This window comes from Delphinapterus leucas, chromosome 13 (genome assembly GCF_059928025.1).
Source record: "Delphinapterus leucas isolate spDelLeu-1000000601 "Yukka" chromosome 13, BTC_Dleu_Yukka2, whole genome shotgun sequence".
NCBI lineage: Eukaryota > Metazoa > Chordata > Mammalia > Artiodactyla > Monodontidae > Delphinapterus > Delphinapterus leucas.
Window position 1 is genome coordinate 76,027,784 of NC_143141.1, and position 16,886 is coordinate 76,044,669.

At 40.6% G+C, this 16,886-nt stretch overlaps 1 protein-coding gene across 6 annotated transcripts in view; it reads left to right on the forward strand.

Moving 5' to 3' along the window:
• The window catches only part of ATAD2B (ATPase family AAA domain containing 2B), a 187,883-nt gene that overhangs the window by 2,962 nt on the left and 168,035 nt on the right, over positions 1-16,886 (forward strand). For 3 of the 6 annotated variants that reach the window (XR_016395309.1, XM_022574353.3, XM_089922467.1), the window contains exon 1: positions 9,555-10,173. Coding sequence is in view for 5 of the 6 variants with exons in the window: in XM_022574353.3 (XP_022430061.1) it covers positions 9,958-10,173 (216 nt within the window). In the remaining variant the exon portion in view is untranslated. Of the gene's footprint in view, positions 1-1,949; positions 2,095-2,455; positions 2,576-9,554; positions 10,174-16,886 lie in introns of those variants that run through there. The other 3 variants (XM_089922466.1, XM_089922468.1, XM_022574354.3) reach the window with 3 other exon arrangements.

Sequence of the window (16,886 nt, forward strand, 5' to 3'; positions counted from 1 at the left end):
TATACTATAGCTTTGCTAAAATTACAAGAAAAGGGGCTTTCTGCTGAGGGTGATCTGCAAAGAGCTGCTTACAGTACCATAATGTTTTTGTTTTTTTTAAGATGCTGGGGGTAGGAGTTTAGTAATTTATTTATTTATTTTTGCTGTGTTGGGTCTTCGTTTCTGTGCGACGGCTTTCTCTAGTTGTGGCAAGCGGGGGCCACTCTTCATCACGGTGTGCGGGCCTCTCACTATCGCAGCCTCTCTTGTCGCGGAGCACAGGCTCCAGACGCGCAGGCTCAGTAGTTGTGGCTCACGGGCCTAGTTGCTCTGTGGCATGTGGGATCCTCCCAGATCAGGGCTCGGACCTGTGTCCCCTGCATTAGCAGGCAGATTCTCAACCACTGTGCCACCAGGGAAGCCCCCCATAATGTTTTAATTACTGTAGCTTTATATTAGGTTTTTAAATCAGGAAGTGTGAGTCCTCCAACTTTGTTCTTTTTAAAAATTGTTTTGGTTATTCCAGGTCCCTTGCAATTTAAGACCAGCTCTTTCTTTTCTGTAAAAAAAAAAAAAAAAGAATTTTAGTAGGAATTGCTTTGAATTGGTAGAGCAATTCGAGTATTGACATCTTAACAGTGTTAAGTTTTTTCAAACCATGAATATGGACATCTTTCCATTTACTTATGTCTTCTTTGTTTTGTAGTTTTCAGTGTACAAGTCTTGTACCTCCTTGGTTAAATTTATTCCTAAGTATTTTATTTTTATTGATGCTGTTCTGAAAGGAATTGCTTTCTTAATTTCCTTTGGGATTTTTCATCATTAGTGTATACCACTGATTTTTGTGGGTTGATCTTGTATACAGCATCTTTGCTGAATTCATTTATTAGCTCTGATAGTTGTGTGGGTTTTAAAAAATAGATTCTTGGGAATACGCTGGCAGTCCAGTGATTAGGACTCCACGTTTTCACTGCCTGGGGCCCGGGTTCAATCCCTGGTCAGCGAACTAAGATCCTGCAAGCCGTGCAGCATGGCCAAAAAATAAAACAAATAAAAATTTAAAATAGATTCTGTAGTATTTTGTACATACAAGATCACATCATCTGTGAATAGAGATAGTTTTACTTCTTCCTTTCTAATTTGGATGGCATTTATTTATTTAAAATTTTTGCCTAATTATTCTGGCTAGAACTTCCCATATACTTTTGAATAGAAATGGCAAAAGTGGGCTTCCTTGTCTTATTCATAATCTTAAGGGGAAAGCTTTTAACCTTTCACCATTGAGTATGATTGCCCTTTCTCATGTTGAAGAAACTCCCTTCTAGTCATAGTTTGTTGAGTGTTTTTATCATGAAAGTTTCTTGGATTTTGTCAAATACTTTTCTGTGTCAATTGAGATGATCATGTGTTTTCTTTTCTTCATTCTATTAATTTAGTGTATTACATTGATTGATTTTTTTCAGTGCAAATCTGTTTATTGGTTTCCTATTAATCTTTTAGTTGGGCATCTGGGAAGGGGGTATTAGTACATCTGTAGTTAACCTTCTATTTTAATCTGCTTAACTATATTCAGTGAATGATCTATTTTAATGCCCTTCCATCTTGCTTATTAAAGAACAAGTTGACATCTTGGACTTAGATCTAGGTATACTTATCTGGTGTAATATCTAATAGATAGAGCTCATGGTCCCAAGACCATTAACAAACAGTCCCTTTTTTTCTTACAAATTTGGAATGCTACCTTATATACCAAATCCCCATCAATGCTGAGGACTGTTCTGGGCCCTGTATTCTGGGCCTGTGTTCTGTTCTGCTGATCTATTTTTTGACTTCTGTTAACAATAGAACAATAATCAAAATACTGTAGGGTTTTTGTTATTGTTTTGGTTTGGTTTGTTTTTTTACCTTTTTTTTTTTTTTGCGGTACGCGGACCTCTCACTGTTGTGGCCTCTCCCATTGCCCAGCACAGGCTCCGGACGTGCAGGCCCAGCGGCCATGGTTCACGGGCCCAGCTGCTCCACGGCATGTGGGATCTTCCCGGACCGGGCACGAACCCGTGTCCCCTGCATCGGCAGGTGGACTCTCAACCACTGCGCCACCAGGGAAGCCCCAAGGTAGGTTTTATTGTAAAAAAATTATAGTTTTGGCCTTGTGTTTAAGTGTGTGATCAATTTGGAGTTATTCTTTCTACATAGAATGAGGTAATGGTCAAGGCTTCCCCCCCTCCCTTGCCACAGGGATATACAGTTTTTCTATTGTAGAATCATTAATTGAATAGGCTATCCTTTCTCTATTAATTACCTTGTCCTCTTTGCAAAAATCAATTAACCATATATGTGAGTTTCTTTCTGGACTCTATTCTTTTCCATTGAGCTCTTTGATTATATATCTACACTATATTATTATACCTTTGTTGTAAGACTTAAAATGAAGTAGTGTTAAGTTCTCTATTTTTGTCTTTTCCTGATTGTTTAGGTGATGATTCAGTTTCTCAATTTCTACAAAATGTCTGCTGGGATTTCGACTGGGATTGGCTTGGATCTGCTGATCAATTTGGGGATAATAATTTTCATCCTAACAATATTAAGTCATCTGGTAAATCTCTCCACTTATTTAGATATTCCTTTTTTTCCTTAGCAGTGCTTTTAGTTTTCAGTATATAGATTACATATTGTTCATTACAACTGTACAGAAATAAATTTTTTATAAATTGATGCCTTGTGACTTTGCTAAACTTTATCACATATTAGACCTACTAGTTTATTTATTTTTTATTATTGTTTTTAAGATTTCCCATGAGATTATCATAGGACATAATAGTTCCTTCTTCATTTCCAAATTATATACCTTTTATTTACTTTTCTTTACTATTGCATTGCCTAGGACTTTCAGTCCAGTGTTGAATAGAAATGATTAGAGCAGACATCCTTGCCTTGTTCTTGAAATTAGGGGGAAAGAAATCAATTTCACCATTTATTATGATGCTGGATATAGGATTTTTTTTTAAAATTATTTTTTATTTTTGGCCGTGTTGGGTCTTAGTTGCAGCACGCAGGACCTGAGTTGAGGCATGTGGGATTTTTCATTGTGGCATGCGGGTTTCTCTCTAGTTGTGGCATACAGGCTCCAGGGTGCGTGCACTCTGTAGTTTGTGGCACGCAGGCTCTCTAGTTGAGGTGTGCGAGCTCAGTAGTTGTGGCGCGCAGCCTTGGTTGCCCTGCAGCATGTGGGATCTTAGTTCCCTGATCAGGGACCGAACCCACGTCCCCTGCATTGTAAGGAGGATTCTTTACCACTGGACCACCAGGGAAGTCCCTGTGGTGCTCTTTATAAGGCTGAGGAAGTTACCTTCTATTCTTACTTTATTGAGTTTGCTAAAATCACAAATAGATGTTGAATATGTTAAATGTTTTTTTAGATCTACTCAGATGACCTTATGGTTTTTCTTCTTTATTGTGTTGATATGATGAATTACACTGATTATTTCAGTTTCAAATGTTTAACCAATCTTGTGTTCCTGGGGTAAATCCCACTTGGTCATGATTTATCAGTCTTTTTATATATTCATGGATTTGATTTCATAATATTTTGTTAAGGAATTTTTTGTCTCTTTTTATATATGTATAATAATTAGTTTGTGGGTTTATTTTATGCTATTGGTTTTAATATAAGGGTTATGCTGACTTTGTAAGTGAATTGAGAAATATTTCTTCTATATTCCAAAAGAATCAGGGTTAGGGTTAGGATAAAACTGGTATTGTTTTTCCTTACATATTGGATAGAATTCACCAGTGAAGTCATCTGGGACTGGTGTAACATTTGTGGAACAGTATTTAATGACATATTTAATTCCTTTAATTAATAATATGGGTATTCAGGTTATCTATTTCTTTATGAGTGAACTTTAGTAATTAGTTTTATTTCAGGTAATTTGTCTACTTTACCTATGTTTTGGAACTTACTGGCATAAAGTTAAGTGGTTCCTTATTATTATTATTTTCTTTTTTAAAATAACTTTTTGTTCCTTATTATTTATTAGTTGTCCCTTTAAAGTTTATAGTAGAGGTCGGCAATTAGCAGCCTGTGGGCCATATCTAGTCTGTGGCCTATTTATGTACATTTGTGAACTAAGAATGGTTTTTACATTTTTAAAGTATTGTTAAAAAACAAGCAAAAAACCAAAAATCAAATCAAAACAAAGAGTATGTGAAATACACCATGAGTGGCCTGCAAAGCCTGAGATATTTACAAACTGGCCATTTACAACAAGAAAATAGTTTGCTACTTGAAGTCTAAGATCTTGAGTGATGTTTATACTTCATTCCTGAAATTTGTAATTTGGGTCTTCTCGCTTTTTTTCCCCCTTTGACTGGTCTGGCTAGTGGATTATCTTTCCTTTCTCTCTTTCTCTCTCTTTTTTTTCCTTTTTACAGAAATGAACCTTTTTTATTTTTTATTTTATTTTGGGCGTGGCACACAGCTTGCGGGATCTCATTTCCCCAACCAGGGATTGAACTTGGGCCTCTGCAGTAAAAGTGACAAATCTGAACTAATAGACCACCAGGGAACTCCCAGGAATCAACTTTTGATTTTGAATTTCTCTATTATTTGCTTTCTATTTTGTTTTATGCTGTCATATATATGATTTCCTTCCTTCTGCTTAAGTGTAATGCCTTTGAGATTCATACATTTTTGTATATATTACTGGTTAATTCCTTTTTATTGTTGAACAGTATTCCGTGTTGGATGTACCAAAGTTTGTTTAACCTTTGACCTATGAGTGACTTTTTTTTGGCTATTACAAATAAAGCTGCAATGAACTATGTTCTACAGGTTTTTATGTGGATATAATTTTCATTTCTTTGGAATAAATACATAGGGTTGCAATAGCTGGACTGTATTGTTAAGTGTATATTTAAATTTTTAAGAAACCATCAAACTGCTTTTCAGATTGGGATTTGCTGTACCATTTTGCATTCTCACCAGCAATGAATGAATAATCCAGTTTCTTTGCCTCTTCACCAGCATTTGGTATTGTTACTATTTTTTTTAGTTTTTCTAACAGGTGTGTAATAATAACTCATCATGGTCTCAATTTGCATTTCACTATTGGTTAATGATGTTGAAATCTTTCTTTTTTTCAAATATTTTATTTATTTATTTAATTTGGTTGTGCTCGGTCTTAGTTGCGGCACGCGGGCTCCTTAGTTGTGGCATGTGAACTCTTAGTTGTGGCATGCACATGGGATCTAGTTCCCTGACCAGGGGTTGAACCCAGGCCCCCTGCATTGGGAGCGTGGCGTCTTAACCACTGCGCCACCCCTGAAAACTTTCAGTATGCGTATTTTCCATCTATATATCCTCTTACATGAAATAACTTCTGATCTTTTCCTCATTTTCTAATGGATTTTCTTTTTTTTTTTTGCGTTACGCGGGCCTCTCACAGCTGTGGCCTCTCCCGTTGTGGAGCACAGGCTCTGGACGCGCAGGCTCAGCGGCCATGGCTCACGGGCCCAGCCGCTCTGCGGCATGTAGGATCTTCCCAGACTGGGGCACAAACCCGTGTCCCCTGCATTGGCAGGCGGACTCTCTGCACCACCAAGGAAGCCCTGGATTGTTTTTTTTAATGCTGAATTTTGAGAGTTCCTTTTTTATTTAAGTGAGTCTTTTGTGAGATATGTGGTCTGTAAACATTTTCTTCCAGTCTGTTGTGTGGTTTTTATAATCTTTACAGGGTCATTCACAGAGCAAAAGTCTTAAATTTGATGAGGTCCAAGTTATTGGTTTTTTTCTTGTTTAGGTCATGCTTCACCTCTAACTCTAATCTTTTTTATTTATTTATTTATTTATTGGTACGTGGGCCTCTCACTGTTGTGGCCTCTCCCGTTGTGGAGCACAGGCTCCGGACGCGCAGGCTCAGCGGTCATGGCTCATGGGCCCAGCCACTCCGCAGCATGTGGGATCTTCCCGGACCGGGGCACGAACCCGTGTCCCCTGCATCGGCAGGCGGACTCTCAACCGCTGCGCCACCAAGGAAGCCCCAATTTATTTATTTTATTTATTTATTTATTTATTTTGCGGTACGTGGGCCTCTCACTGTTGTGGCCTCTTCTGTTGCACAGCACGGGCTCCGGACGCGCAGGTTCAGCGGCCATGCTTCACAGGCCTAGCCGCTCCGCGGCACGTGGTATCTTCTCGGACCGGGGCACGAACTCGCGTCCCCTGCATCGGCAGGCGAACTCTCAACCACTGAGCCACCAGGGAAGCCCTAATCTTTTTATTTTTATATGTTCTATCTCATTCTTTTAAAATTTACTGTCATTTTTACTTAATAATATTTTCTAATCTTTGACGTATAGTACATATCTGAATATAAAATTGTGGGTCTCATTCTGTTGTCTATTCTTTTGTGCTGGCTGGCTTTTTGTGTGTGTATGTTTTAGCTATTTTTGATGATTTGTTTTTAACTGAGTCATATTCATGAGTTTTTGCATATCCTGTTGAAGCTGCATTCTTTTGGAGATAGTTTACATTTGCCTTTGCTTTGTGCTTAGGATCACTTTTGACTTAAGCCTATTTAAATTATCGTCCTGAGGTTTTTCATACCTATCAGATTTGGTGACTTTAGCCTGTAAATCTGAGGATCCGTTTGTTGTTTTGAATTCTTAAGGGATATTTTTTTTCCCCTCTCATTCCTAGTGTAAATGTTGGGAAAGGCAGTTCTTGCAGCTTCCTGGAGATTAGTGATGGGAAGGTTGGTTGGTTGATTTCTTTTTTATTTTTTTTTATAAATTTATAATTACTTTTGGCTGCATTGGGTCCTCATTGCCGCGTGTGGACTTTCTCTAGTTGCAGCGAGCAGGGGCTACTCTTTGTTGCAGTGCGCGGACTTCTAAGAATTGTGGTGGCTTCTCTTGTCATGGAGCACAGGCTCTAGGTGCATGGGCTTCAGTAGTTGTGGCACGTGGGCTCAATAATTGTGGTGCATGGGCTCTAGAGTGCAGGCTCAGTAGTTGTGGTGCATGGGCTTAGTTGCTCCACAGCATGTGGGGTCTTCCCGGACTACGGCTCGAACCCATGTCCCCTGCAATGGCAGGCGGATTCTTTACCACTGTGCCCCCAGGGAAGTCCCAGTTGGTTGATTTCTAATTCACCCTTATACTTAGGTGTATCCTTTTTTGTACCAGGATTTTGCAGGGTTATTAGGTTAGACTCTGTAACTTGAGCAGGTTCTGGACTATGTCTTCTGTCTTTCCTATCTCCTGTAGGCAGAGGAAATAGAAGATCAAATTCACTGGAGTTGAGCAAATGTACTGAAAGTGAAAGCTGTCTTTAGAGCTTTGCTTGCTTTTCTGAGTTCCTGCTGTGACTTAGTTTTTGGTCTAAGTATTCCTTAGTATCTTGCCAGCTCATACAGTTTTTTAAAAAAAATTATTTATTTTATTTATTTTTGGCTGCGTTGGGCTGTTGTTGCTGTGCACGGGCTTTCTCTAGTTGCAGTGAGCAGGGGCTACTCTTCGTTGCAGTGTGCGGGCTTCTCACTGGGGTTGCTTCTCTTGTTGTGGAGCAAGAGCTCTAGGTGCACGGGCTTCAGTAGTTGTGGCACATGGGCTCAGTAGTTGTGGCTTGTGGGCTTAGTTGCTCTGTGGCCTGTGGGTTCTTCCCGGACCAGGGCTCGAACCCATGTCCCCTGCATTGTAGGTGGATTCTTAACCACTGCGCCACCAGGGAAGCCCTCATATAGTTTTAAGTAAAGTTTAAAAACGATTTTAATTGATTTTTTCAATTATTTTCTTCAGGTCATACTGTGTAAAACAAGCAACTCTTTCATATCTTTTTCAAGCTTTCCTTTCTTTTGTCCATGTTTCCTTTCTCCATTTTGTGGTTCAAGATGCATCTCAGGAGTCATCACCTCTCAAAAGCTCCCTGCTTGAATTAGAGGTCTCTGCCTCATTCTTTCTTTCCTTCCTTCCTTCCTTCCTCCTTCCCTCTCTTTCTTTTTTTCTTTTGTTTGCCTGGCACAGCATGTGGGAATATTAGTTCCCCAACCAGGGATTGAACCTGTGCCCCCTGCATTGGGGGCTGGGAGTCTTAGCCACTGGACGGCCAGGGAAGTCCCTCTGCCTTATTCTTTCTAATCACATTGTTCTGCAGCTTACTGGTTCCTTGCCTGTCTCCATTCCCTCCTTGTCTGTGACCTCTTTGAGGGCTAGAACTATGTTGTTTTCAAAAAAATCTCCATTTCCTGGCCTGACAGAGTATCTAACAGCAATTGGGGTTAGAATAAACATTTGGTGTTAGTAAATGCTATAGGTTATCATAACCTGAGTAACAACCTGGCTTTCTCGATTTAGGACTACAAATACAAACACAGAAACAAAGGAAGAAAGCACTCAAGTCCTTTGTGTGCTAATTTGCATACCATACACCTCTTCATGACACTTCAAATACTACTTAAGGCCAGCCTCTTTCTGCAGGAAATGAAATTGTTTATCCTGCTCAATGATCTCATAGGTAATTGACACAGGAAAACTCAGGTCTTCCATTATGAGGTCTCCACACCCAAAGAGGCCGGTTTTAATTTGTGGGGGAAGTGTTCTGGGGAGGGTGTGGTATGCAAATTAGTGTAAGAGGGACTTGTCTGCTTTCCTGGAATCTATTCTGATTCCCCAACAGAAAACCTATTTCCATTCCCATTGCATTATGCAGTTTTGTTGACCAACTGGGAGCTTGGATGGGTGGAATTTCTAATTTTGATGCAGCTTGTTGATTTTTACAGCACTGTTCTTGAGTCTTCAACTTTTCTTAGCGAGGCAATTTTTGGAAATGAACATAATTCTACTTACAGCATAGCTTTTCATATTAATTGCGTCCCTTAATCTTTTTCTTTGAAAGTTAAATCACACATTTTATATCCTTGTATTCAGCTTTTTGTATTCTTAATTCTTGCGCGGGCGGGGCAACAGTGCTAAAAGAAGGCTTTTAGTACGAAGAATTCACTCTTCGTGACTACACCTTAGGTCTGGCTAAGGTTATAGAAATCGTCAGTGCCTTGCTTTGTTTAAAGAGGCAGGGTTCCAGCGTTTGCTCTTTCTTAAGCTTATCGTGTGCCAGATACGGCACAGATATATTTTATCTCTGCTATCATTCACATTTTTACAGCCGTGAAAAGTACAACTCAAGTTCAGTGTCTTGCCTTGGGTATCCCTGGGATTCCAACTCAGGTAACAGCGCCCTCGTCTTCACCGGTCCCCCTCCATCCCCCACCTTTTCGGGTAGTTCCTCGCTCCATCGAGGCCACCTGGGATGATGCTGGGGGTGCGGGGGTAGTCGGTCCTGGCAGGCTACGAAGACTCCACGACCGAACTACACGGCGCTAGCTAGTCCCGCGCGCATTCTGGTTTTTCCCATCCCCCCACTTCCTAGGCGGCCGCCAGACCTGGAAACCATAGAGCTGAAACAGTCCAGAGCGTCCCTTCCGTGGCCGTCGAGCGCTGACGGCGCGCCGTTGGGCGGGGCCTACTGGCGGGGCGGGGGAAGAGGAGGGAGAGCCGGCAAGGAAAGGGCTGGCCGGCCTTGCAGCGCCCCGCAGCGGCCAAGTCGGAAGAGGTCTTGTCGGCCCTGCGGCGCTGGATCCCTGACGCACGGAGCTCGAGAGCGAGAACGGGAGAGAAAGGGGTAGAAATGGCGGCTCCGCTTGGCTCCCGCTGAGTAGGTTGAAGCCGGCGGAGGGTCTGAGCTCTTGGCCTGGAACATCGCTCTCGTCTCCCGCTACCTGCCTTCGCACGCCGACTTCCCTTCCTTTGCCCTACCCTCGCCTGTCCTCGTCTGCGCTGCGCAGAGTCCGGGTCGTCTTGTCTTTCCCGGCCCGGCTCCACTAGCCCTGACTGCCCGGCAGGCGGGCCGGCCTTTCTCGGCTCTCCCCGGCGCGGCGGGCGCCGCGGGCGCGGCGTGGACCCCGTCCTCCTGGCTGGACCATGGTGAACACCCGGAAGAGCTCTCTGCGGCTTCTCGGATCTAAGTCGCCTGGGCCCGGGCCTGGGCCTGGGGCCGGAGTAGAGCCTGGGGCGACCGGAGGCAGCAGCCATTTCATCTCCTCTCGGACCCGCTCCTCCAAGACCCGCGCTGCCAGCTGCCCCGCCGCCAAGGCCGGGGGAAGTGGCGGCGCCGGCGTCGCTCTGGATGAGGCCCGGGTAAGAGCGCGGCAGCCCGAGTCCGGAGGCTTGCGAGTCGGCCCGGCCGCCGGGGCTTTGTCTGGCCGGGTTGGGGCAACAAGCCTCCAGTGGAGACCGCTCGGGCGGCCGGAGACCGGGTCTGCGGGTGCGTTGGAGGATGGCAGCCGGCTAGGTAGGGCCACGACAGCTTTGCTGGCCCCGCTCTTTTGTGTAAAGAACAAGACTTGAGTCCAGGGGAGAGGGCTATGGGGGGGGTGTCTTTTCGGGGACATTAGAACAGCCTGCTTTCCGTGTCCTTGTCCTGCCTGAGAGGGGAATTCTAGGGGAGCAAGAGCGAAGGGCCAGAGTTCCCGGGTGGAAGGGTTGGAGAGAAGTGAAAGTTTTATGCGGTGTCAAACCCTTCCTGTAAGTGTGTGAGCTCCTGCCGGTGTCTAACTCCAGCTTACTCTCAAACTGTTTGGGGGTGGTTCAAGTTTGTGAGGAAGTGAACGGAGAGCTCCAGTTGGCAGCCAGGCAGGGATGGTGAAAAAAGTTTGGAGCTGCTCTGACACCAACTTTAAAAACAAAATCAACACTATCGCCTCTCCAGGCAGGAGCGATCAAACGTGATGTTTAGCTGGAGAATCAGCCAGCCAGCGAACCAGGGTTCTAGTAGGGACTCGGTAGAGCTTTCTAGTAGAGCCTTCAGGTCACAAAAGCGGCACGTCGAAAGAAACGTGTCGAATATTATAGATAGTAGGCACTATCATCTCCAAATTGTTTGGTGTCTTGGATGTCTCCATTTTTGCTTTAGGAATAGTTTATAAAAGGTGAATTAACACCATCGTCCTACTACTGCGAAAGTGACATTTGAAGAAAACCGGTGATGATTTAGTTTTTTTTTTTAAAGTGGTAGATCTTGAAATTTATTACAGGGTAAGGCTCTAAGCTAGCACGTATGTTTTATCACTTTAAAGGAATTGATAAGGTTGTGTTATGAGATTGGTTATGAATTCAGAAAAGAGTGTTGCATCTGTCTAGAGAGAGGCTAATTTTCTAAGAGTAATTTGACTGGAACTTGTTCATTTAACATAGTCCTTTAAATCCACATCATTTTGGTATTCTTAGGGCAGGAAAGCAATATGTCATTTTCTGTAGGGGTCTACAAGATTATGTTGGCATACAAGTACAAATTATGTACAAATTATATTAAATACAAATTATAAATACAAATTATGTATTTTTTTCTCTGTATCTCATACTGTTCTGACACTAATCAGAATGAACCAAGGCAAATACAATAGACATATTTTACTGTACTTATCTGAAATATGTTGTATCTTTGAAAATATAATTGGCCTTTATTTTGCTAAAAATCTGGAACATATTTTAAAAATTGCTTTATGAGTAGACTTATTTTGGATCTTATAGCTAGCTCTCTTAGGTTGAAATAAAGCTAAATCTGAAAGTTGTGCAAACTATTCAGAATAATTACAGACTTTCTGTAGAAATTATTGCAAACATGTACAGACTTTCTGTAGAAATTATTGCAAACATGTACAGACTTTCTGTAGAAATTATTGCAAACATGTACAAGCTTACTGACTTTATGAAGCTAACATATATTTTAAAATAAAAGTAATTTAAGAAGGGTTTGTCCTGTATCCTTAAGGACAAATAAAATATTTAGAGTGTAAGCATTTAATTGTATAATGCTATGAATGCCTAGCCTATTAGAGCAGTGTCTCGTTTATGTGAATCAATTAGCTCATCTGTCACTGATCATTTTGTGCTCCCGTTTTTGAATTCATGGATATTATGCTGTCCTTACCCCCTGAGGAATAAGGTGAGGTAATTTGTCAAGCAGCTGTTATGGAGATGTTAAAAGGCAAGGAATCAATAATCTAATGTAGAAATGAACATGCGGTAGCTTTTCAATTGCTAGAAGAATGAAAGATATTAGAGCTCTTTCTAGAAGGATACTAATGAAACTTTGTTTCAAAGGTCTTTTTAAAATGTATCAAAAGACCATGAACAACAGGCCAGTGGAGACTTACTTTGAAACATTTGTTTTTCAGTTTTAAGAAGGTTGATATTTTGACCCTAGTAGATGATGGAATGATCTAATTGCTTTCTCCCAGAAATTTAAGAGATTTACTAATCCTATGTAGTGATTGGTCCTTTAGAAGAACATAAGTTATAATTCCGAATTTAAGTTTATGTATATTTATGAAGCCGGTTGTATATTTCCTTGTTGTATATTTCTGAAATGGGTTGATTTGAGTTTGGTAAGCTCTTGCTTTCAAGTTTGTTCTATGTTATAAGAATCTAGCACTCCTGATTTCACCCTTTCTGGTGTACCTAAAGGCACCCTCTGTGTCTGTGGTGTCTTAGACATTTGCTGTCATCTGTGAAGACTTATTTGGTGGAAAATGGGGTTGCTCATGCCGTTACTTTAGGAGACTTATTTTGTAGGAAGAAATGTGTTCGTCTTGATACGATATAAATTGAAGAGTTTCCCTTTTTTCTATTTTTGTGTGATATTCTTCACTTTACAGTTGATGCTGATTTCCACCCACCCCGAGCCCTGACTCTTTTTAGACTATTTCATCCACTGTGTCTAGAGACATTTTATTTGCTCTAAAAAGCCTTAGGACCATGATCTGTCATAGCTTTGCTTTCCCCCCAAGTGTGTGTAGGGTGGGGAAATACACACATGGTACATTCTGTAGGTTATTGGAATGATTTTTTTGTGCCTATACTTTAATGTCAAGTTGACTTGTGCTCTGCAGTTAGTTGTATAATAATTACTGCTATATATTGATACTTGGCTTTTTTGTTTAACATGTATAAAACTTCACCTCTTTTAGGTTAATCTAAACGTCAGTAATTAGCATTTATTTGCTTCACCTAAGAGTCACTCTTGGCAAACTAATACTGTAGTCACAGAACTGGAAAGCAGTCTTTGAAAATATTTCAACTCTTTTTCTACCTCTTTTAGGCCTGTTTGTTGGTACTTTTGGCTTGTCACTAGCTTTTTGTATTTTTTGAGCTTTTTTGAATCCACATCTTAGTTGAGAGAATCAAAATACATATTTTAAGTAACTTTATAGGTAAATTTGTTTGATTTATGATTTTATTTTTAGAGAATAACCTCTCAATCCTTCTTTAATATGCTCTTTTATCATTCTGTACTTATTCTTTTCCAACATTCATTCGTTTGCCAATGTAACAGAAGCAGAGTGGTGGAAATTGAGGGTTAAACATGGAAAAGAAGTCTGAGAGGGAAATGTAACCGTGTATATAACTCTCAGATGAGTAGGGAAAAATACAAGTTCCTCAGAGTAGAGCAAGTTTTTCCTTATATCAGATTCATATATGGGGCTTCCCTGGTGGCACAGTGGTTAAGAATCTGCCTGCCAATGCAGGGGACATGGGTTCGAGCCCTGGTCCAGGAAGATCCCACATGCCGTGGAGCATCTAAGCCCGTGAGCCACAGCTACTGAAGCCCGCGCGCGTAGAGTCCGTGTGCCACAAGAGAAGCCACTGCAGTGAGAAGCCTGCGTGCAGTGAGAAGCCCGCGCACCGCAACGAAGAGTAGCCTCCACTCGCCCCACTAGAGAAAGCCTGCCTGCAGCAATGAAGACCCAACGCAGCCAAAAATAAAATAAATAAATTTATGAAAAAAGAAAATAATCTTACCTTAAAAAAATTCATATAGAGCAGCATATGGGTGATATTGAGTTGTAAAACAATTTCCCTGTCACAGTTTTGAACCAAAGCTATGCTATAGAGTTCATAGGATTATCTCCAGTATCCAACTGAAAATGCAACTTTAAAAAATTCATAGCTGATTCACTTTGTTATACAGCAGAAACTAACACAACATTGTAAAGCAGTTATACTCCAATAAAGATGTTTAAAAAAAGATAAAATAAAAAAATTAAAATGTCAAAAAAAAGAGAGGGAAATGTGAAAAAAAATTCAGTTTTTGGCCATTTCTGTAGTTCAAATATACAAACTTGCAGTTTTTTAGGTCAAGGATGAAATTTACACTTGTAGAAGTGAATGCATATTAATTCCTTAAATCATTTTCCCTGGCAAATAATCTTTTTAACCATCCTTGATTGCATGTCTTCTAAATACCTAATTATAGATAAACCTGTAACCTCTGAAAGCTAGGTGGACAGGTGGTAGGATTAATACTTGTTATGAGAACTAAGGAGCCCAACCAGTGTCTGCACCTGAATGGGGTGTGATCCTGTCTCTTTAAGGTTCCACTTCAGAAAAGTGCCGCATTACTTTGAATTATGTATTTGGTATTTTTTTGGACATACATAATGAAGTTTGATTTCTTGATATTTGGGTTTTTGATCTTGTACTAGGAATATTTTATATATCTGTTATGTCTCTGTGCTGGGGGAGGATTTTGTGAAAAATGAATTGAGTAAAAAGCATACGGAATTTTGGATAAAAAGTTCTATGGAAGTACAGAGTTAGGGGAAAAAACATGTAAAATGTGTTAACTTTATTTAAATATGAGCTAGACAGTTTTTAGAGACGTAACTATTGTGTGTGGCTTATATCAAACAATAGAAAAGTTATCTGTTAAAATTAATAGACTGTGATTTGTATTAGCTTTTAGATACTTTGAGTATATGCTGTAAGATTCTGAACTTCAGATGCTTTTGAACTGTATTTTGGTATAAGATTTTTTTTTTTTCATTTTTAGATTGTTATTGTAGTTTTATCTGGAGGTAGAATATATGCCTTTGGTTAAAGTCTTTCTCTCCTAGACTCTTCTATTAAGAGTAGGCTGTAAGCTCCCTGGGACCAGCCACTGTATCTTTCTTCCCGACTGCTGCATTCCCAGAGCCTAATGCATCATCTGGCATATAGAAGGTGCTTAATAAATATTGATACTCGTTAAATGAATGAATGAATAGCATATTAAGGAGCCGATGTAGTATGTGAAAATTGTGTTGATTGGACTCTGAGAATAGAGGGTAAATAAACCATAGCCCCTACCTTCAGAGCTCTAAGTATGCACACGGTATACACATGAGAAATTATTAACAGGATAAATCAGTTCAAGATAGGGGCCAGGGCTTCTCTGGTAGCGCAGTGGTTGAGAGTCCGCCTGCTGATGCAGGGGACACGGGTTCGTGCCCCGGTCTGGGAAGATCCCACATGCCGCGGAGCGGCTAGGCCTGTGAGCCATGGCCGCTGAGCCTCTGCGTCTGGAGCCTGTGCTCCGCAACGGGAGAGGCTACAACAATGAGAGGACCACGTACCGCAAAAAAAAAAAAAAAAAAAATCTGAAAAAGTGGAGAAGGATGCCATTGTACAGTCAGAAAATACTGTACACACTGTGTATAGACAGATTTTTACTAGAATATCTGGAGTTGTGGTGTCTAGTATTGAGACTGGAAGTATGAACAGTAGCCTATAGGGATATGAAATATAGGACAGTGATTTTTCAGTAATTGCTTTGCTGCCTGATTTCACGGGGTGCGTGTAGGGAGAGGAGCAGGCATATCACATAGAGACCACTCTTTGGCAATATTTTTGCTTCCCAGTATTTTAAAGATGGCTTGGGTAAAAAACCCCTATAAAAAGACTAAGCCTGAGGCCTTGTGGTCTCCAGTGTACTTGTGCTGCCATCTTTCCCTCTACTTGGTGATACTGATTTATCAGTGTGTACATTTATTTTATGCTCTAGGAATCTATTTATCTCTGGGGTAGGTAAGTGTTTTCCATTTGTAAAAAATGTTTCATACTTTAAACCTGTTGAAAAGACATTATATGGTATATTTATATATGATGATACATACTATTGATTAAAATATGTTTAGCGTTATTAGTTTCTATCTGTATTCTAGGACCCAAATTGGGATCTCTGAAACAGTGGTGCTTCAGATACCCTTAGAATGAAATGTTCTCTAATCTTGCCAGATAGGAACTTGGAAGTCATTGAGTTTAACTTTTGGTAGTGAGACTTGCTTATTCCTTTGTTCTTTCATTCAATCAATAAATATTTATCAACCAGCTACTACGTTAAAGTGTTAAGTGCCATGTAGACAAACATTTTGTCTCTTTGGTTCATTGTTATAGGGCTGCCATGTTGCAAAAGTCAAGGAGGCACCATTCACACTATAGTCTGTGTTACTGGCTCCCCCTGGAATTGTGCAATGTACCCCTTGTATGTTACATACTGCAATTCAATACCCAGAAGTGGAATAGAGTATATGTGTACTTAAATATTATCTCTAGATTTGTTGTTCTGGTCTCCATTTTTGGAGTAGTGTATAGGAGTTCATATATCCCTACACCCCTGCCAGTATTTGTCAATATCTAGCTTTTTAATTGCTTTTCTTTGATTATCAATGAGAATGGGCAACTCTTTATGTCCCAGTAATTTTTTTTTAAAATTTTATTTTGGTTGTGTTGGGTCTTAGTTGCAGCCGGCAGGCTCCTTAGTTGTGGCATGTGTGCTCCTTAGTTACGGCCGGCGGGCTCCTTAGTTGTGGCATGCAAACTCTTAGTTGCGGCACGCATGTGGGATCTAGTTCCCTGACCAGGGATCGAACCGGAGTCCCATGCATTGGAAGGCGGATTCTTAACCACTACGCCACCAGGAAAGTCCCTGTCTATAGTAATTCTTTAAAAAATTTCTTCATCTTTAAAATGCTTGTTAATATTTTTGTTTTCTACTGGAGTTGCTATTTTTGTTGTGTTTTCCAAGAGTATTA